Source organism: Chaetura pelagica, unplaced genomic scaffold (assembly GCF_000747805.2).
Source record: "Chaetura pelagica isolate M959 unplaced genomic scaffold, ChaPel_1.0 scaffold90, whole genome shotgun sequence".
Taxonomy (NCBI): Eukaryota; Metazoa; Chordata; class Aves; order Apodiformes; family Apodidae; genus Chaetura; species Chaetura pelagica.
Window position 1 is genome coordinate 16,708,449 of NW_009953496.1, and position 16,746 is coordinate 16,725,194.

Sequence of the window (16,746 nt, forward strand, 5' to 3'; positions counted from 1 at the left end):
GGGGTGCGTGGCCGCTGGGGTGGGCAGGGCTGGAAGCCCTGGCTGGAGGCTGGAAGCTCTCTCCTTTCTTCTGTGCGTTTTTAAGTTTCTGCCTCTCTAAGTTGCCCTATGATGTGTATTTTTCCCTGCTATCGGCGCCATCTCTGAAACCTTCTAGTTGCCCTTCACAAGAACCGAGATCTAGTTAGAACTATTCTAGTCTCAAAAAAGCTGCAAACTCTTCCGCATTTTCTCTTGCCATCAACTGAACGAAAACTACAAAGGGCCTTGTATTTTTTGGGGTGTATTATTTGATTAGCTAAAATGGACTAATTATTATGAAATATACTTTTGATCCCTCTGCAGGTGCATGCAGCTCTGTAGTGATAATATTCATCTAAGTTCCTAATTTGACCTTCAGTGAAATGCGTATTTCTGGAATTATAACTCTGAAAGTTCTAATGTATTTGATGTAAGAAGAAGGTTTGTGGGTATTTTTCACAGTAGATCAATGGAGAAAAGCAACTCTGGCAAACTGCCCTGGTCCAGTAGTGGAATGAGCACAATTATAAGTACATTGGAGTAGACTTGCCTTAAGTCCCCATGTGTATCCTGTCATAGTACTGATTTTTTTTTTTGCCTTTGTTTTGACTAAGTAAGTGTTTTATGTTCCATATTTCTCTTGTACATTAGAAGTATTTCTATTAGAAGTATTTCTACATTAATCTCTCTAAAAGTACTCCAGCTGTCTGAGCATTATTCTGGCTTCCATTTAGAAAGAAAACAGATGATATTACATGGCAATGAATCAGAAGGGCACGTATAGTAACTAAGGCATTTAAGCAATGTTTGCCAAGGGTGACCCTTTTAAATTGACCCTTTAAGTTTCATTCGTGGGTTCTGAGAGTTGTCTGGCCTTCAGTTTGTGTAAAGTTGGTTTTGTGAAGCAACATTTCTCCAGTTTTCTGGAACTTTCCTGATTAATCTTTCAGAGTAGGAAAGTGGCATGACCACTGGAGCGGTAGGTCACTTTAGTGCCTGTTGTAAGTAAAATTACCAAGTTTCATTTGCTTACCCCTCCTTGTCAGTACATCTGGGTTTGTTTGTTTAAAGACTGAGATTGATTTTATTTCTTGAAGAGATTATTTACTGGAATGATAAAGGAAGTAAATTAAATGCAGTACACCTGAAGTTATGCAAAGCAGCTGACACAATCACTTACTTTGGGGTGAGTCAGTCTAAATAAGGTGGAATTTTAAGTCAATTGGAAATGGTAAAGTAATATTTCTATAGAGTTTTCTTGGGAGTTAGAGAAGTAACTCCATGGCATTAATTTTATTATGTTCTGCAGCTTATCTTAATTTTTTTATTAACCTGGAGATTAACAGTGAAAAAATAATTGTAAGTTTAAGCAGTCAAGTAAAAGTATGGCATTGCTTGTTAAACTGGTAGTTTCTTTTAAACAGACCAAATTAAAAGCTAGTGTCAAACTTCTAAGTTTTTTCCGTTACAGCTAATTTTTAATGGACATAAATACTCCAAAAGGAACATTCTTATTCTAATATCTGATACTCAGTTTATTAAAAACTGTGTTTGCTACTGAATGCAATATGTGTATGAAAGCACAATTTTGGTTGAAAAGCAGTTTAAACAGTTTTACCAAAGTATATGCTTCAATAGCCATTTGTTGTTTTCTCTCTCCTGATCCAGGTATTTCTGCATTTGTAGACGTTTGGTCATTTAACAGAACAGAAAATTACTCAAAAACCTTTGAGCAGCAACTTCTTGATATGGGAGCAAAAGTAAGGAAACTATGTTGAAAAAATATAATAGGAGTGTTCTTAATTACAAACCAGTTTGCTTGTTCTGCTTGTCATGTATATTTCTTTGTAGTATGAGTTTGAAGGTATGGGAAGGAAGATAAATCACAGCCTTCAGAACAGAGGAACATGCTGTACTATTCTTAGTAATGACAAATGGGAAATGTATTTAAAACCTACCTGTATCTGTAAACTTCTTTGTATATTGATATGTTAACATGCATTTGTTGTGAAGTCTTAGGCTTGCCACATACGGTTGGTAAACCAAAGCTAAGTGTTGAAAAACTGTGGTTGACAAATATATACCTTATGTTTTGTTTGCTTAAACTTGTAGGCAGCTGCTCTACAGTATTTTCTAACCCAAGTAACATGTCATTTTATTCTTCCATTCGATCTCCCACAATTGTGATTCAGCTCCAGAAATGCTAGTAAAAACAGATCTAGGAATCTTTGTATATCTCATTAATTTTTTTCATTATGACTATAGATGGCTTGTAGGTGCAAAATATGTTTAATTGCCAGCTGTAAAATTTCAACCAGAGGCCAAAGTCAAACTGGCATCTTCCCTTCTTGCACATTATCGCTGCTTAATGGTGATTTTTACAGCTCACATCGTGCTCTAAATAATACTTGTGTGAGCTCCCAGAGCTTTCTAGGTGTGCATGTGGAGGTGTATCTTACTGCAACTTAGGGAATTTCACTAATGTCCCCAAAGCCTCTCTTTCTCTGTGAATTTAGTTGAGGTAGTGTGACAGAATGGTAGAATAACTGTTTTCATTATAAAAGCAAATACACATCTAAATAAATAAATATTTCTTGTTCTTTTGTGCTGTACTATGTAATTCTATTCTGATTATATTAGAGATTTCTCACAGAAAATATAACAAAAGCGTAAGGCTTCAAAATTCTTCAAGTTGATAAAAAACTAGTCAGATATGGTGTAAGGCACAGGCAGATGATAAAGATCATTATATTTAGCAGATCCCAGTGAGTGAAAAGGGGTGGTCCTGCCCCTTCACTATTCCAGACACTTCTGGTTTATTGGACTGAGCACATGGTGGTAAACTCATTTGGCTCACTGTGTCAGGAAATGGAATTCTGAATTAGTTTTTCATGAGATTATTGATTCAGACATCTCAAGCTAATGTCAGCTGAGCAGAAGAGGATGTCCAGGGTAAGGAAGGAGACAGGAGAGGTGAGGGTGAAGTGTAAGGTGGTGCTTCGCTCCACTATCCTCCCAGGGGAAAATAAGAAAGGGAATAAGGGCAAGAAAAAAACCTAGAATAGGTTTAATGAAGTAGTAATAATAATGATGATGGTGAATTACAAACAAATATATATCACTATGTAAATACAACACCCCCCCCTTCTTAGTGGGTAAGTGAATAATGATAGGACCAGAGGAGGTGGTCTGAAGTTGTGGCAGGGGAGGTTTAGATTGGACATTTGGAAGAATTTATTTACTGAAAGAGTGGTCAGGCACTGGAACAGCCTGCCCAGGAAGGTGATTGAATCAGCGTCCTTGGAGGTATTCAAGCCATATACAGATCCAACACCTTGGGAGCCAAGTATAGTGATACAATTGAGAGTGCAGCAGAAAGCTACAGAGCTGTTTCCATTTGGCTATGCTAAGAAGGTGTATTGATCTCACCATGTCAACAATCACAACAACGGATCAAACAGTTTTATGTGTAGGATGTTTAGTTTCCACAAAAGGAAAATCAGGTTGTGAAGAATTGAGTATCTAGAACTAAAGAGGCTATTGCTTAGTTATCAATAGGACTGATAACTGAAAATTTGGTTGGGTGTACAGTACAACATAAAAAATTATGCTGGACTACATAAATGAAAATGTTATAAGATTAGTGTAAGATGACAGCTAGAGTTGGGAGATGAAAATGGTAACTGAGAGAAAAGAATCACAGAATAGAGTCATAGGATCGTTTTTGTTGGAAGAAACCTGTAAGATCATCAAGTCCACTCATTAATCCAGCACTGCTAAGTCCACCCTAAGCACATCTACATGTCTTTTAAATAATTCCTGAGATGGTGACTCAGTCAGTTCACTGGGCAGCCTGTTGCAATGCTAGATAACCCTTGAAGTGAATACATTTTTTCCTAATATCCAGTCTAAACCTCCCCTGGCACAACTTGAGGCTGTTTCCTCTTGTTTGAAAGCAACAGACTACTCTAGCCTTCTAGCATGCTTTGCATTGGCTTAACTAATGAGACTTGAATTTTAGTTGCTTGAGACTTCTTGCAAAGATGGGAAAGATCAAGGGACCTTGACCTTTAGAGTAAGTTTTTACACTAATGGTTTATATATTAAAAATGGACTATGCTAGCTAGTTTCATTAGCATTTTCTGATTATCAGCTTTAAAGATGAGCTCTCTATATCCTCCTGCAGGTTTCAAAAACTTTGAACAAGCATGTGACTCATGTAGTCTTCAAAGATGGACACTTGGCTACATGGAGAAAAGCACAGAAGATGGGTGTAAAAATGGTTTCTGTACTCTGGGTGGAGAAGTGAGTACTTACGAATATAATGACTGCAAGAGTATGGTACCTGTTGTGTTTTTTTTAATGTACTTGAAAAAGGGATAAATCTGTAAGTAATGATAGCTTTACAAGGACATTATTCCCATGATAAAGCATGGTACTTGCATAAAAAGGTAGAATGTTCATTCTTGAAAAATTAATGTGTTGAAGTAGTTCCATAGTATATTTAACTACTCAGTGTTCTACTTCTTTATTCTCAGTTGGCATGCATAGCACTGCAGACTAGGTATTTATGTTGAATAGAGTTACTAAATTTTCATATGAAAAAGTACATTTCATCAGGGACATTGTACTGTTTCTGTACTAACTCCCATAGACAAAATATCTCCTGGCAAGAAAGAAAAAGATCCATAGGCAATCTAACTTTTAAGACATTTGACAGGTTCAGAACAGCACTGCTTGCAAATTCTCAACTACCATAGGGGAAAAAGGTAAATTAAAAATAAAATAAAATAACTGAGTTTCAGCTCTGCAGCCAATACACAAGGATTTGCTAGTCTGTAGCTGCTTCTCTGGGTTTACAAAAGCAATTTTACAAAGCCTTAGATTTCAGATGAAATGTAAAAACAGTTACAATGTTTAAGAGTATGCATGTGTTAAAACACTGATAAATTGCTGTGATGATGGAAGTTAAAATATAGGTCAAGAGGCCCTTTCCTATACCAGTTGTAATATGCATGGAGAGACAGAAGTCTACTAAATTCAGAAGTGGAAAGAAAAAGAAAAGGCGGGGGGTGGCAAAACTGAGCTCTGCAGCCACTTAAACGTAGAACAGTACAATCACAAAACTTGTGATGCAGGTCCACTACCCAGAAATGACATTTATGCAGTTCTGCAGAAGCAGGATTTTTAGTTAGTTAGTTTTTACAGCTACAAAGCCCAGCCAAATTTAAGAAATACCTTAAGTTCTCAATAATGAGGTTGATGCTAAATTTTATTTATGTAAATATATCTCTCTGGCACCTGGTGGTGTCTTGAGTGCATGAGAATAATGGTCATTTCAGTAGGAATCTTTGGTTATATAATTAAATATGCTCTTCAGATGGCTAAGTGTATAAATAAGGAATTTGAAAACTCGGTTACAGGAGCTATAGAATATCCAAGGACTTGGATGTGCTATAGTAAAAAGGATCCCAGAAGAGTCTGCAGCATCTGCAGTGGAATAAGAGAACCTTCAGGAGAGACAGTCCGGGACATGTCAGAGAGAAATGCTGTCTCTGTAATAGCAGTTCTACCACAAGAGCCTCTTCTGCAACACTGGAAGGTGTTGATTGGATGAACACAATAGAAAGCTCAGACATAGAAACAGCTGGGTATGTGATACTGTTGGGGATGCATGGAGCTTTGGGATCCAGGTGTAAAAGCCTCAAGAAGCTTTTAACTGTTGCTGGATACTAGCAACAAAGGAAAAGACAGGAGTAAGGATCTGGATGGAAAACTGAAGCTGTTTGATAGGAAAGAGAAGCCTGTCATCTTCCTGGTATTTTTGGAAGTGTTATATGCCTAATATAACATTATCTCAAAAATTTGGTAGGCCAAAGACAGTCTGTTGAACCATGGGACAATGTAAACAGGAAGAATACTCTTAAAAATAAAATGACAGCTTAATAAAAAAAAAATAATAACTACAGAGTAGATATACATTAAATTAAGTGTTTTGTTTCTTTTTTAAAAAAAATGAACCATGGATGTGTCTACCTTAAACAATTTTGTACAAAATAATGGACTTGCCGGAAGTTTCATGCAAATAAATTGTAAGTTTAATTCAAAGTGAGTGAAGGCTCTGGGTTCACTGGAAAAAATGGAATCATAGAATCCTAGGGGTTGGAAGGGACCTCGAAAGATCATCTAGTCCAACCCTCAATAATTAAAGCTTCTTCAATTCAAATACCTCAATGAGCAACCTGAAAAAACCAAATCCAAACCCATAAATAAAAAGAGCCCTACATAAGATGTAGGATAAAATTTCTACAGTCTGTGTTCAAACTAAGAGTACTTAATACTTCCAACTTAAACTCATAATAGGGAAACTTTGCCTCTGCATTGTTAGTACGGTAGCTCACTTGTGCCACATGTAAGACATACAAATAATTTACGTTCAGATTTGTCTGCAAAGTAAAATGTTCTTGAAGGATATTTAATCCTTACCTTCTCTGAATCAATTAAATCTCTGAATTAATATAAATCTTAATGTAGTCTTCATCTACGCTGATTATTATCCAGAATTTATTAATAGCTACTGAAGTCCAGCGTGTTGCGTATCGTCTGTTTGATACTCCAGAGAACTCTAAACTCAGTGTGACAAATGTGTAGTGCTTTGGCTCTTTATTAAAAACTGAGTAACTAAGTATTACAGTTCTACAGGTACAAACTTTATAGCAGTTGGATCACTAGGTGTCACTAGAATCACAGTTTTGAATGCCTTCTGGGAGAATCTTAGTGTAGTCTATTAAGGTTCCATACTCTTTCCTGTAATCAGTTTTATTATCTATTGTTTGAGAATAAAGCTGTATTTACCTATTTTGATCAAAGGAAGTTTAATTTATGTATTTATAACAAAATTATTGATCTCAGCATTGTCCTTAGTGTTCTTAAATACAGTAGATTGTAGTATATTCCAAAATAATGTTAGTCCTGCTGTTCTCAAGTGAGTTGTTGAATATAAAGAGGAAAAACTTAGGGGTATGGTGTCAGTAGGATTTTTAGTTTTGTAATTGAAAAAGGTTTGCATTAATGCCAACTGCATCTCAGTAAGGGGCTGTTTTTAGCATTGCATCTACAGAAAGAAGGCAGAAAACTGAGACTAGTGTGTAGAAGCTGGGATGAGATGAGGCCTCCTTCCTCATGTGCCTCAATAGAAAAATTTCCTATCCACTCCTTCTGCTCACCACCCCCACCGTGACATTATGTACATTGTAGCTGGGAGTTTATTCTCATCACAGTGACCATGTTAAGGTTCAGTTCACTACCTAGTGAACAATGAAAGCCTACAGTCCTCAAAAAAGTTAGGGCAAGTTTAAAGGCTCATGAGAAACTGTCCAGAAGGACTTAATACATTGGTTTTTGGAAGCATGGAAAATAACACCGATGGGAATTTGAGTTTCAGAACAGCAATTTAGAGGGCATTATTAGGACAAAAGAATAGTATCATATCCTATATTTGATGTGTAGTTTTTTAGCATTACAGTAGTTATGTGAAAGATATACACTCAGGAAGGGTTGGTGTGCCGTTACGACAAGGCTCAGACAATTCTTATTGCAATAAAGATTCTCCCTGTTAAAAAAAAACAAAACACAACAAAAACAAATAATAAAAACCAACCCACACCTTCTCTACGTTATTATACAGGTGTCGAGAAACTGGAGTACGTGTTGATGAATCCTTGTTTCCTGCAGTAGATGCTAATGAAGGATTACCACTGCTGCTCAAAAAGGTTCGTATGGCATTATTTCTTTTTTCTCCAAGTAGGCCTAGATTAGTAACTTCAGAGTTTGAACTTGACTTCCTGACCTCAGGCATTTGAGCTCTTAATTTTCAGAACATTCTATAAATTCTACCTATCCCTCTAAGTAAGGTTTTAAAGGTAGGCTATGGCTGTGATGATGTGACATCTTACCTGAATAAAGGATAATAGACTTTTTATACTGGTCGATACAGAAATGAAGGTTTAAATTAAAAAGAAATAATTAATAACTAATTTAAAAAAAAAACATGACTACAATGTGGCTTATATTGTGATAAACCCTAAAATCCTTGTATATAAAAAAAAGCTTTCAATCCTTAGCTTTCTACAAGCAAAAAAGAAAAGATGGTGATTTAGTCTCCTTTTTACTAAAATCTAACCTAAAAAAATGTTAGGTTCTTATTTCATATTCAAGTTCTCTTTGGAAAACTTTTAACTTTTACTATTGTCTGTGACTCTCAAGGTGGTAAGTAGCATAGGGTTAAACACTGATAATAAGTACTGTGATAGAGTGGTAGGCAAATAGGAAATGTAGTTAATTAATAGTTTTATGTGTCTTGTAGCACAAGTGTATGCAGCCAAAAGACTTTGTTGAAAAAACTCCAGAAAATGATAGAAAGCTACAGAGAAGACTGGACCAAATGGCTAAACAATTAGCTGTACAAAAGGTAGCAATTAATGCTGGTAAGTACTACTTTGCACTAAGATTTCAATACCTGAAGATATTTCTTTAAAGCACTTGATGGATTTTCGTTTGGTGTTTGTTTGTTTTATTTCTCTGCATCTCACTGTAAGAAATAAAGTAGACTTACCTTTTCCAGAGTGCTTTGCACATTTGTGGTATTAATGTATCTAGTGATGTTAGGTATAAGTAAGTTTATTTTTTCAAGTTTTTTTAAGAAAAATTAAAAGACACTTCACCTGAATCTGCTATAGCATGTAAATATTAATGTACAAATCCAATTTCTCTGTGTAGAAACTGATGTGCCAGTTTTACTATTTGAAGACAATGGTTCGCTTGTGTATAGCCCCGTTAATAAGATAAAAGATCAATGCAGTGCAATGGAAAAAAGAATAAAGGAAATGAAGGAAAAAAGGGAAAATCTTTCTCCTGCTGGTAAGAAGTTACATTATATTTGTCTGTGAATGTGCCCAAGTGGCTGCCATCTTAATTACTGAATTTTTGGCACTCTTGTTGTGCTCTGGCCTTTAGAATTTTTTTCATATCTTACTTGACTGCACATCCTTCCTTCTTCCCATGTCGCATAGATGTGAATGCTTTAAATTTTTACTTATTTTCTTCAAAAGGCACAACAAATCATGGAAGACAATGATTGCAAAAATGATTCCTAATCACTAAGCTGCTCGAGAGAACAAATGTTTAAGCTAGACTTGCCAAATTTGCAAATTGATGTTATCACAACTTGGTTAAACTTTACAGCGAGACTTGAAATCCTATTTCCTGTTAAATTTTAATGTGAATGCTGTACTTGACAAAGATTGTGATGTTATTACTCCCAGGCCAACAGTTTAAAAAGGAGTCCAGAGTTGATGAGTTATAGTTTCATGTACTGACAAGCAGGATTTAAAGCAATAAATTAATTTGAATGACCTAACTGATTAAATCTAGTTGGTTTCAAAATGCAGATTCTGATGAACTAAATCTAGATCACAGTTTTCTAATCAGTTTTTAGAGTTTGTGTTACCTTGCTGTGAAAGTGTTGAGGTCACACTCATATAGGTTTGGTCAGTGATTAGAAAAACTGATGAAATATGGGCTGTCTTTTGTGGGGGGAAATCTGCAGTATTTGAAGTTTTAAGACATCTATGTCAACTACACTGTCAGTTTATGATTTCAAAAATAATTAAGGGAGAAAAGTAAAGAATCAGAGATACATGGATGAAAACTTAAGGCTCATTTGCTGGTGTTTATTTGCACTTTGAGTTTTAAGGTAATGCCTTCAAATATTTTGGAAAGCATTTCTACTATATCAAAGCTTTGCTGCTTATTGCAGAATTTGACAGATTTCTCAGAAAAATGCTTCAGCTGGCTTAGAAATGTCTGTTTTCTAAATGGTTTGCCATCATTCAGAAAAATGTGGTGCTGAGCTATCTAGAAAAAAATTGCTTAAAACTGTAGGATATCTTACAGCTTTTTATTAGTATATAAATCTGAGATACTGTTGAGCAGTCTATAATTATTGATATAGTTGGAGTTTGTTGGCAAAGCAATGACTTGTTTCTTAATATTGAACTGTTTTGAAGTAAGAATATGTGGTGTGGAAACCTATGTGTTTGCAGATGGGACTCACTAGCTTATTATTTACAAATTCCTAGCTTTGGAAATGTCTCAGATACTTCCCAGTAGTTTACCAGAAAACTGCCTGCTGTCTACTCATGTCTTAACTAATTCAGAAGATGCATTGTCACCAGGTAACTAACCCAACTTTATGTATTACAGAAATTAAACATAATATGTGGTCTGTATATCTTATTTTGGAAAGTAGGATATACTGAATTGGGAACTGTATATATTTGCTCTATCATTTCTGTTTTAGGCTGTATTTTAGTTTCTCTTAAATGGCAAAGTATGTAGAAGTAAGAGTTCAAGAAAAATGAGAAATGAGAAATCACATTGGGTAAATGCTCTGCCTTACTGCTGTTTTGCTTACCTCCCTTCCTCCTCTTTCCTTACACCATTCCCTACTAATGGCTCCTTGTCCTGGCATGACGCCAGTCTTCTCTGCTCTTACAGTTGATCTTATATAGAATACGGAGTGCACTCTGAACACTGTGGTGTAGGAAGCAAAAAAGAACAGAATGAGAACTGAGATGTCTTCCCAATTTTCAGTCAAAAAACTTGAATTTAAAAGGAAACCTAATGTGTTATTCAGCTTAAGTGTTCAGGGAACAAAGAAATAACAAGAGTAAAAATAAATCAGCTTTTAAAACGTTTCATGGTTGCAGATGAATTGAAGTTGTTTTTTATCAAGGTTCTTATTCTTACAAAGGGGTTCCTGTGTTTCGCCATAGTAGCAGGACATAAATCAGAAGATTATTGTGAAGGCTGTTGAGCTACATCAGCATTAACCATGTATGTAGTGGGTATGTCCTTCAGACTTCATGTCTTCTGTTAGTCACAGGAGCAAAAAGCTGAAGTCAGATACCGTTGTTTGATCTTGGTAGAAAAGTAAGAAGTCTATCTTTAGAATTCATAATAAGAGCCACTTGAGTGGTCTGCCGAATCTCTCTGTTCTATCCCAACCGCAAGCCATTCCTCATGCTGTTTTCAAGTGTTTTATTTGGTTGACATCATAAAGGATTTACTCATGCTGGTTTACATGAGAACAGGGGCTGTGTCTTGTAGCTTGAGACAGCTTGGTACATCTTCATGGAATGTTAGGGAGAAGCTGTAGATTAATACTGGAAGTAGCATAGCTGTGCCAACAAACATTTATATTTTGTTAAATTAGTTGTGTGCTGATGAGGTTGAATATCATGATTTGAGAGTTTTATCTTGGGTATGTCATCCCAACATTGCAACTGCACAAAGTAATTTTACATGAAGAACAGACCTCCACATCCTGTGACAGTAATCAGTATAGCTTCCATCTCTGATGCTTTTTGGTAGTGACCCATTTGTTCATTCTTGTGAGATTGTCACTGTTTAGGCCCAGCCGGTAACATGTGGGTCTCCACTCATTCACCCCACTTTCCCTGCTGTGGAACAGGGAGGAGAAAATCCAACTAAAACCATATCAATCGAGACAAAGACAGGGAGGTTTTCACTCTCCAACTATGGTCACAGGCAAAACAGACTCAACTTGGGGTGGAAAAAAAAAATCAATGTAATTTTTCAGAGCAGGAGAAAGAGAACAAGACCCAATCTTAAATACCTTCCCCCCAGCCCTTTCTTATTCCTGGACTATTTAGGGTCAGTTCATCCCACACTGATTCTGCTGCTCCTTCCTCCTCAGGGGGAGAACTCACAGCCTTCCCTCACTCCACCATGGGGGCCCTCCCGTGGGTGAAAGTCCTTCACAAACCCCTCCAACATGAGTCTCTCCTATGAGGTGCAGTCCCTCAGGAGCAAGCAGCTCCAGGATGGGCTTCACAGAGTCAAGCCTGCTTTGGGAACAGTCATCTCCCCTGGTGTGGGGTCCTCCATGGCTGCAGATCCACATCTGCCCCACCATGGTCCTGCACAGACTGCTTCACCGTGCTCCTCTTGTGGGTTGCAGGGGGGCAGCCTGCCATCTCACCACAGGCTGTAGGGGAATCTTCTGAGGCATGTCCTCCCCCTCCTTCCTCACTGACCTTGCTATCTCTGCTCCAGCATTGCTCTCACCTTCTCCTCTCCTCTGCTCTGCAGATCTTCCTGCAGTTTCATTTTCCCCTTCCTGAATATGTTACTCACAGAGGCACATCCACCTTCCCTAAGTGGCTTGGCTTTGGCCAGAGGTGTGGCTGAAATGAGAGCCAGGTGAGCTCCCAGCAGGTTCTCACTGGAGCCACCCCTGTGTCCCCCACACTACCAAAACCCCACTGCACTAACCAAAATCAGAGATACTCAAGTGTGTTGGTTAATAATGTTTAAAACATGTAAGAATCTAGTTAAATTTTAGTATTGAAGTTCAGACTTTTAAAATTGTCGATATAAGAATGTGATCATGTCATGTTAAACTTCTCTTTTTATTTCCATATGTTTAATTTTCCTTCAAATAGCTACCTTCACTGTATGTTTAAAAAAAATGCTGATATTTGGTAAGCAAATAACACAAAGACTTCCCCTAAAATCTACATAAGCACTTACAGAAGTATTGATGAAACGTTGCACTCAACCTGCATTTAAACAGAAGTATCTACTGCCATAACCAGGTTGTAAAACAACTGTTTTTTAAAAAACGTATTCTGAATTATCAAAGATGCTGGCCTATTTGAGAAGAATTTGTTGTGGAGAGTTATTAATAGATTCTCTATATCACCTCATCCAAAATTATTTCATAAGAATAGTTACAAGAAATGATATATATTTCCACACTCTTAATTATTTTAATACATTGTGTTGATGTGTGTGGTATGATGCTATGTTGTATTTAATTCCACCTTAATGATGGTCATGCTGTGGTTGTAAAAACTATATTGAGTTTGCAGTATTACTGTAGCTGACTTGATCAGCCTAAAATCATGCTGGTTTTCTCTACAAATGCAAGTGCAAAAGGAAGTTCCTTTGCTGCTTTGTTTCAAGAAAGCAGAACAGGACTTACGGATACTTATTACCACTTAAGAAGATACAATAGCTGAAGCTATTGTAGCTTCTCATCAACATAGAATGTGCTTTGTTTCTAAACCATCTTCTGCTTAGTGGCTTGCCTTATAATGTCCAGAGAAGTGGCCAAATCCTTCCCTTCTTCTTCAGTAATTTAATACGTATTTTACTAAGAAATTCAGTTCTTCCTCTGTTTTGTTGAATACATTCATTTTGCAACTTTTTGTATTTTGTAGGAGAACAAATGGAAGACTGCTTGAACTCAAGTTATTGTCTTTGGGGAACTGATAAATTAAAGAGACACAAAACTGAGGTAGTAAAGCAGGCCTGTGATGCTCGGAGTGATACTCCTGTATCCGTGAGTGCATTAGGGAATTCTCCCTCTCCTAGCTGTGACCAGGAGACCTTAACGCCAAAACAACATAGCAGAAGAAACTTAAGAAGGAAACAGATTTTGCAGCACACTTCAGATGATAAATTGTCTTCAGAAAAGAAAGATCTAAAAAAGTTTCCAAAGAAATATCAGAAGGATGAAAGTAGCATGACTACTTCAGTTGCAAATGAAAGTTCTGCTTTTCAAATCAAAAGCTTGGGTGATATTACTCCTTCCAAAAACACATTCAAGTTAAATACTGCTCCTGCTTTGATTGACAATCTCTCTACTTCACCTATGAACAGTGAAAACTTAAATACTTGTTCACTGGATAAAAGTTTCCCTCTTGACAGAAATGATTGTATTGAACACAAGAGAAGGAAACTACAAACACTACCTAGTTTGAAACAGACTACCTCAGAACTGGGTGCATCAGGGTCTAAAGAGTTCTTGCAAGCAGTTACTACGTATAGCAAGTCTTTTTGTGCTGAAGATGATTCTTACGAAGACTTCTTTGCATCATCTGATTTGAATAGAAATGAAGTACAGGTACAAGTACCAAAGGAATCAGATAACCCTCCTGAATTTTGTTGCAAAGAGTCTTTTACAAGCATGGACTCACTTGATGTGAGTTTCTCTGAGCCACATACAACTTCCAAGAAAAGTCAGAATGTATCTATCACAGCAAGTGATGTTTTCAAACTAACTGAACATCCTGGAAGTGTGTCATTAAATATGTCAGATGGTGAAAAAGCTGACACTGCAGAAGCTCTAGATTCTGATGATGTGGATAGGCTTCCTCAGCATGCTCATGAAAAGTCCTACAGAAACAGTGTGAATTACTGTACTCATACTACTGGTAAGTTTCTACATAGAGCTAGAAAATGATATCATACTGCATTAGATATACAAATGCAATTAAATTAGAAATGAACTGCCTGTCCCAAGAGAAAGATATTTCCGAATTACAACAAAAGAATAAAGTGCTACGATACTGACTTTAGTTTTGAGTAAAGTAAATGAGCACATAAGGGTCCAAAAGAATAGAATATCCTTTTGGTTTTGCATACTTTATAAACACAAGGAAGTCACCAAGAGATAAGGAAACTGTGCTTAGAAAATGCAAGAAAAGTATGTGAGTCTTCTCTTTCGCTAATGCTTGGTATTCTGTAAAGTTTCTACTGCTATTCAAAATCTGTTTAAGAAACCAAGGTCTTTCTGTTTTAAATGTTATGGTGCTCTTGTAAATTGTTTATAATTAACTCCTCATCATAGGGTCTCTTGTTGAAATTATTTTTATTTCTTAAGTTAAAATTGCTACTTTGGACCAATTGTAATTAAGGGTATAAAATCTCAAGTGGGGAAAAAAATAGTTGTATTGGCAATTTATACCCTGTGCTATGATGAAGATGGAATAAGACAATTGAGGGCATGTCCAAGAGTTGCAATATGAGCATCTTTTTCAGCCATGTTTTTTTTTTTATATGGAACTTATCTTCATTTTTAATAAGAATTTTAAGAGTATTTTTTATATTTGAGCATGTAAGTGCTTTCATTTTCTTTTTATATTTTATATTGAATGTGTAAAGGCTTGCATCCCACTCTTAAGTGAAGGCAAAGCTCATGACCACCTGAGAAATCAAGTCCGTGGGACTTGATGAGATGCATCTCGGAGTCCTGAAGTAATTGACTAATGTAGTTGCCAAGTCTCTCTGCCTGATACTTGAAAAGTCATTGCAGTCAGGTGAAGTTCCTGTTGGCTAGAAAAAAGGAAATGTTACGCCCTTTTTGAAAAGGGTAGAAAAGAGGACCCTGGGAAGTATCAACCTGTCAGCCTCTCCTCTGCCTGGGAAGATCACGGAACAGAACCTCCTAGAAGCTCTGATTAAGCATGTGGAGGACAGGGAGGTGATTCAAGATAGCCAGCATGGCTTTACTGAGGGCATGTCCTGCCTGACCAACCTAGTGGCTTTCTGCAATGGAGTGGCTGCATCAGTTGATACAGGAAAAGCAGTAGATGCCATCTGTCTGGACTTCTGCCAGGTCTTTGACGCAGTCCCCCACATCATCCTTCTTTCTAAGTTGGAAAGATACAGATTTGATGGGAATTGGCTGGATTTGCATCCAGAGAGTAATGATCAGTGGCTTGATGTCCAGATGGTGATGGGTGACAAGTGGTGTCCCTCAGGGGTCTGTACTGGGACCAGTGTTACTTAATATCTACATCAATGATATAGACAGTGGGATCAAGGGCACCCTCAGCAAGTTTGTGGGTTGCACCAAGCTGACTGGTGTGGTCAGCAAGCCAGAGGGATGGGATGTTATACAGAGGGACCTGGACAAGCTGGAGAGGTGGGCCCATGTGAACCTCATGAGATTCAGCAAGACCAAGTTCAAGGTCCTGCACCTGCATAGGAGCAATCCTCATTATCAGTACAGGCTGGGGGATGATGTGATAGAAAGCAGCCCTGCAGAAGGAGACTTGGGGGTAATAGTGGACAAAAAGCAGGGCATGAGCCAACAGTGCCTGCTAACAGCCCAGAGGGCCAGTTGAATCCTGGGCCGCATCAAAAGGAGCATGGCCAGCAGCTCAAGCGAGGTGATTCTGCCCCTCTACTCTGGTGAGACCTCACCTAGAGTACTTTGTCCAGCTCTGGAGTCCTCAACACAAGGAGACATGGACCTGTTGGAGCGTGTCAAGAGGAGGGACACAAAAATGATCAAGAGGCTGGAACACCTCTGCTATGAAGACTGGCTGAGAGAGTTAGGGTTGCTCAGCCTGGAAAAGAGAAACCTCTGGGGGGACCTTGTAGCGGCCTTCCAGTGTCTGAAGGGGCCAACAGAAAAGCCAGGAAGGGACTGTTTACAAGGGTTTGTATAGGACAAGGGGCAATGGTCTTAAACTAGAGTAGGGTAGGTTTAGGTTAGACATTAGGAAGATGTTCTTTACAGTGAGGGTGGTGAAGCACTGGAACAAATGATCCAGAGATGTGGTGGAGGCCCCATTCCTGGAGACATTCAAGGTCAGACTTGATGGGGCTCTGAGCAACCTGATCTAGTTAAAGATGTCCCTGTGCACTGCAGAGAGGTTGGACTAGACCTTTAAAGGTCTCTTCCAACCCAGCATATTCTATGATTCCTTAATATCAAATAACAGTCTGTTTTTCATTAAACAATCATTAAAACAAATGAGGAAGGATAAAATGTTTACTATTTTTAAACTTAGGAATGCCTGTTAATTTTAGAATTAAATTTAACTTTTAAATTTTAGTGATTAAATT

At 37.5% G+C, this 16,746-nt stretch overlaps 1 protein-coding gene across 1 annotated transcript in view; it reads left to right on the top strand.

Moving 5' to 3' along the window:
• The window catches only part of MCPH1 (microcephalin 1), a 254,382-nt gene that overhangs the window by 135,419 nt on the left and 102,217 nt on the right, over nt 1-16,746 (top strand). Inside the window, exons 3-9 of the mRNA XM_009999262.1 lie at nt 1,690-1,781; nt 4,208-4,326; nt 7,709-7,793; nt 8,387-8,507; nt 8,800-8,940; nt 10,161-10,256; nt 13,329-13,527. Of these exons, the coding sequence (XP_009997564.1) occupies nt 1,690-1,781; nt 4,208-4,326; nt 7,709-7,793; nt 8,387-8,507; nt 8,800-8,940; nt 10,161-10,256; nt 13,329-13,527 (853 nt within the window). The remainder of the gene's footprint in view (nt 1-1,689; nt 1,782-4,207; nt 4,327-7,708; nt 7,794-8,386; nt 8,508-8,799; nt 8,941-10,160; nt 10,257-13,328; nt 13,528-16,746) is intronic.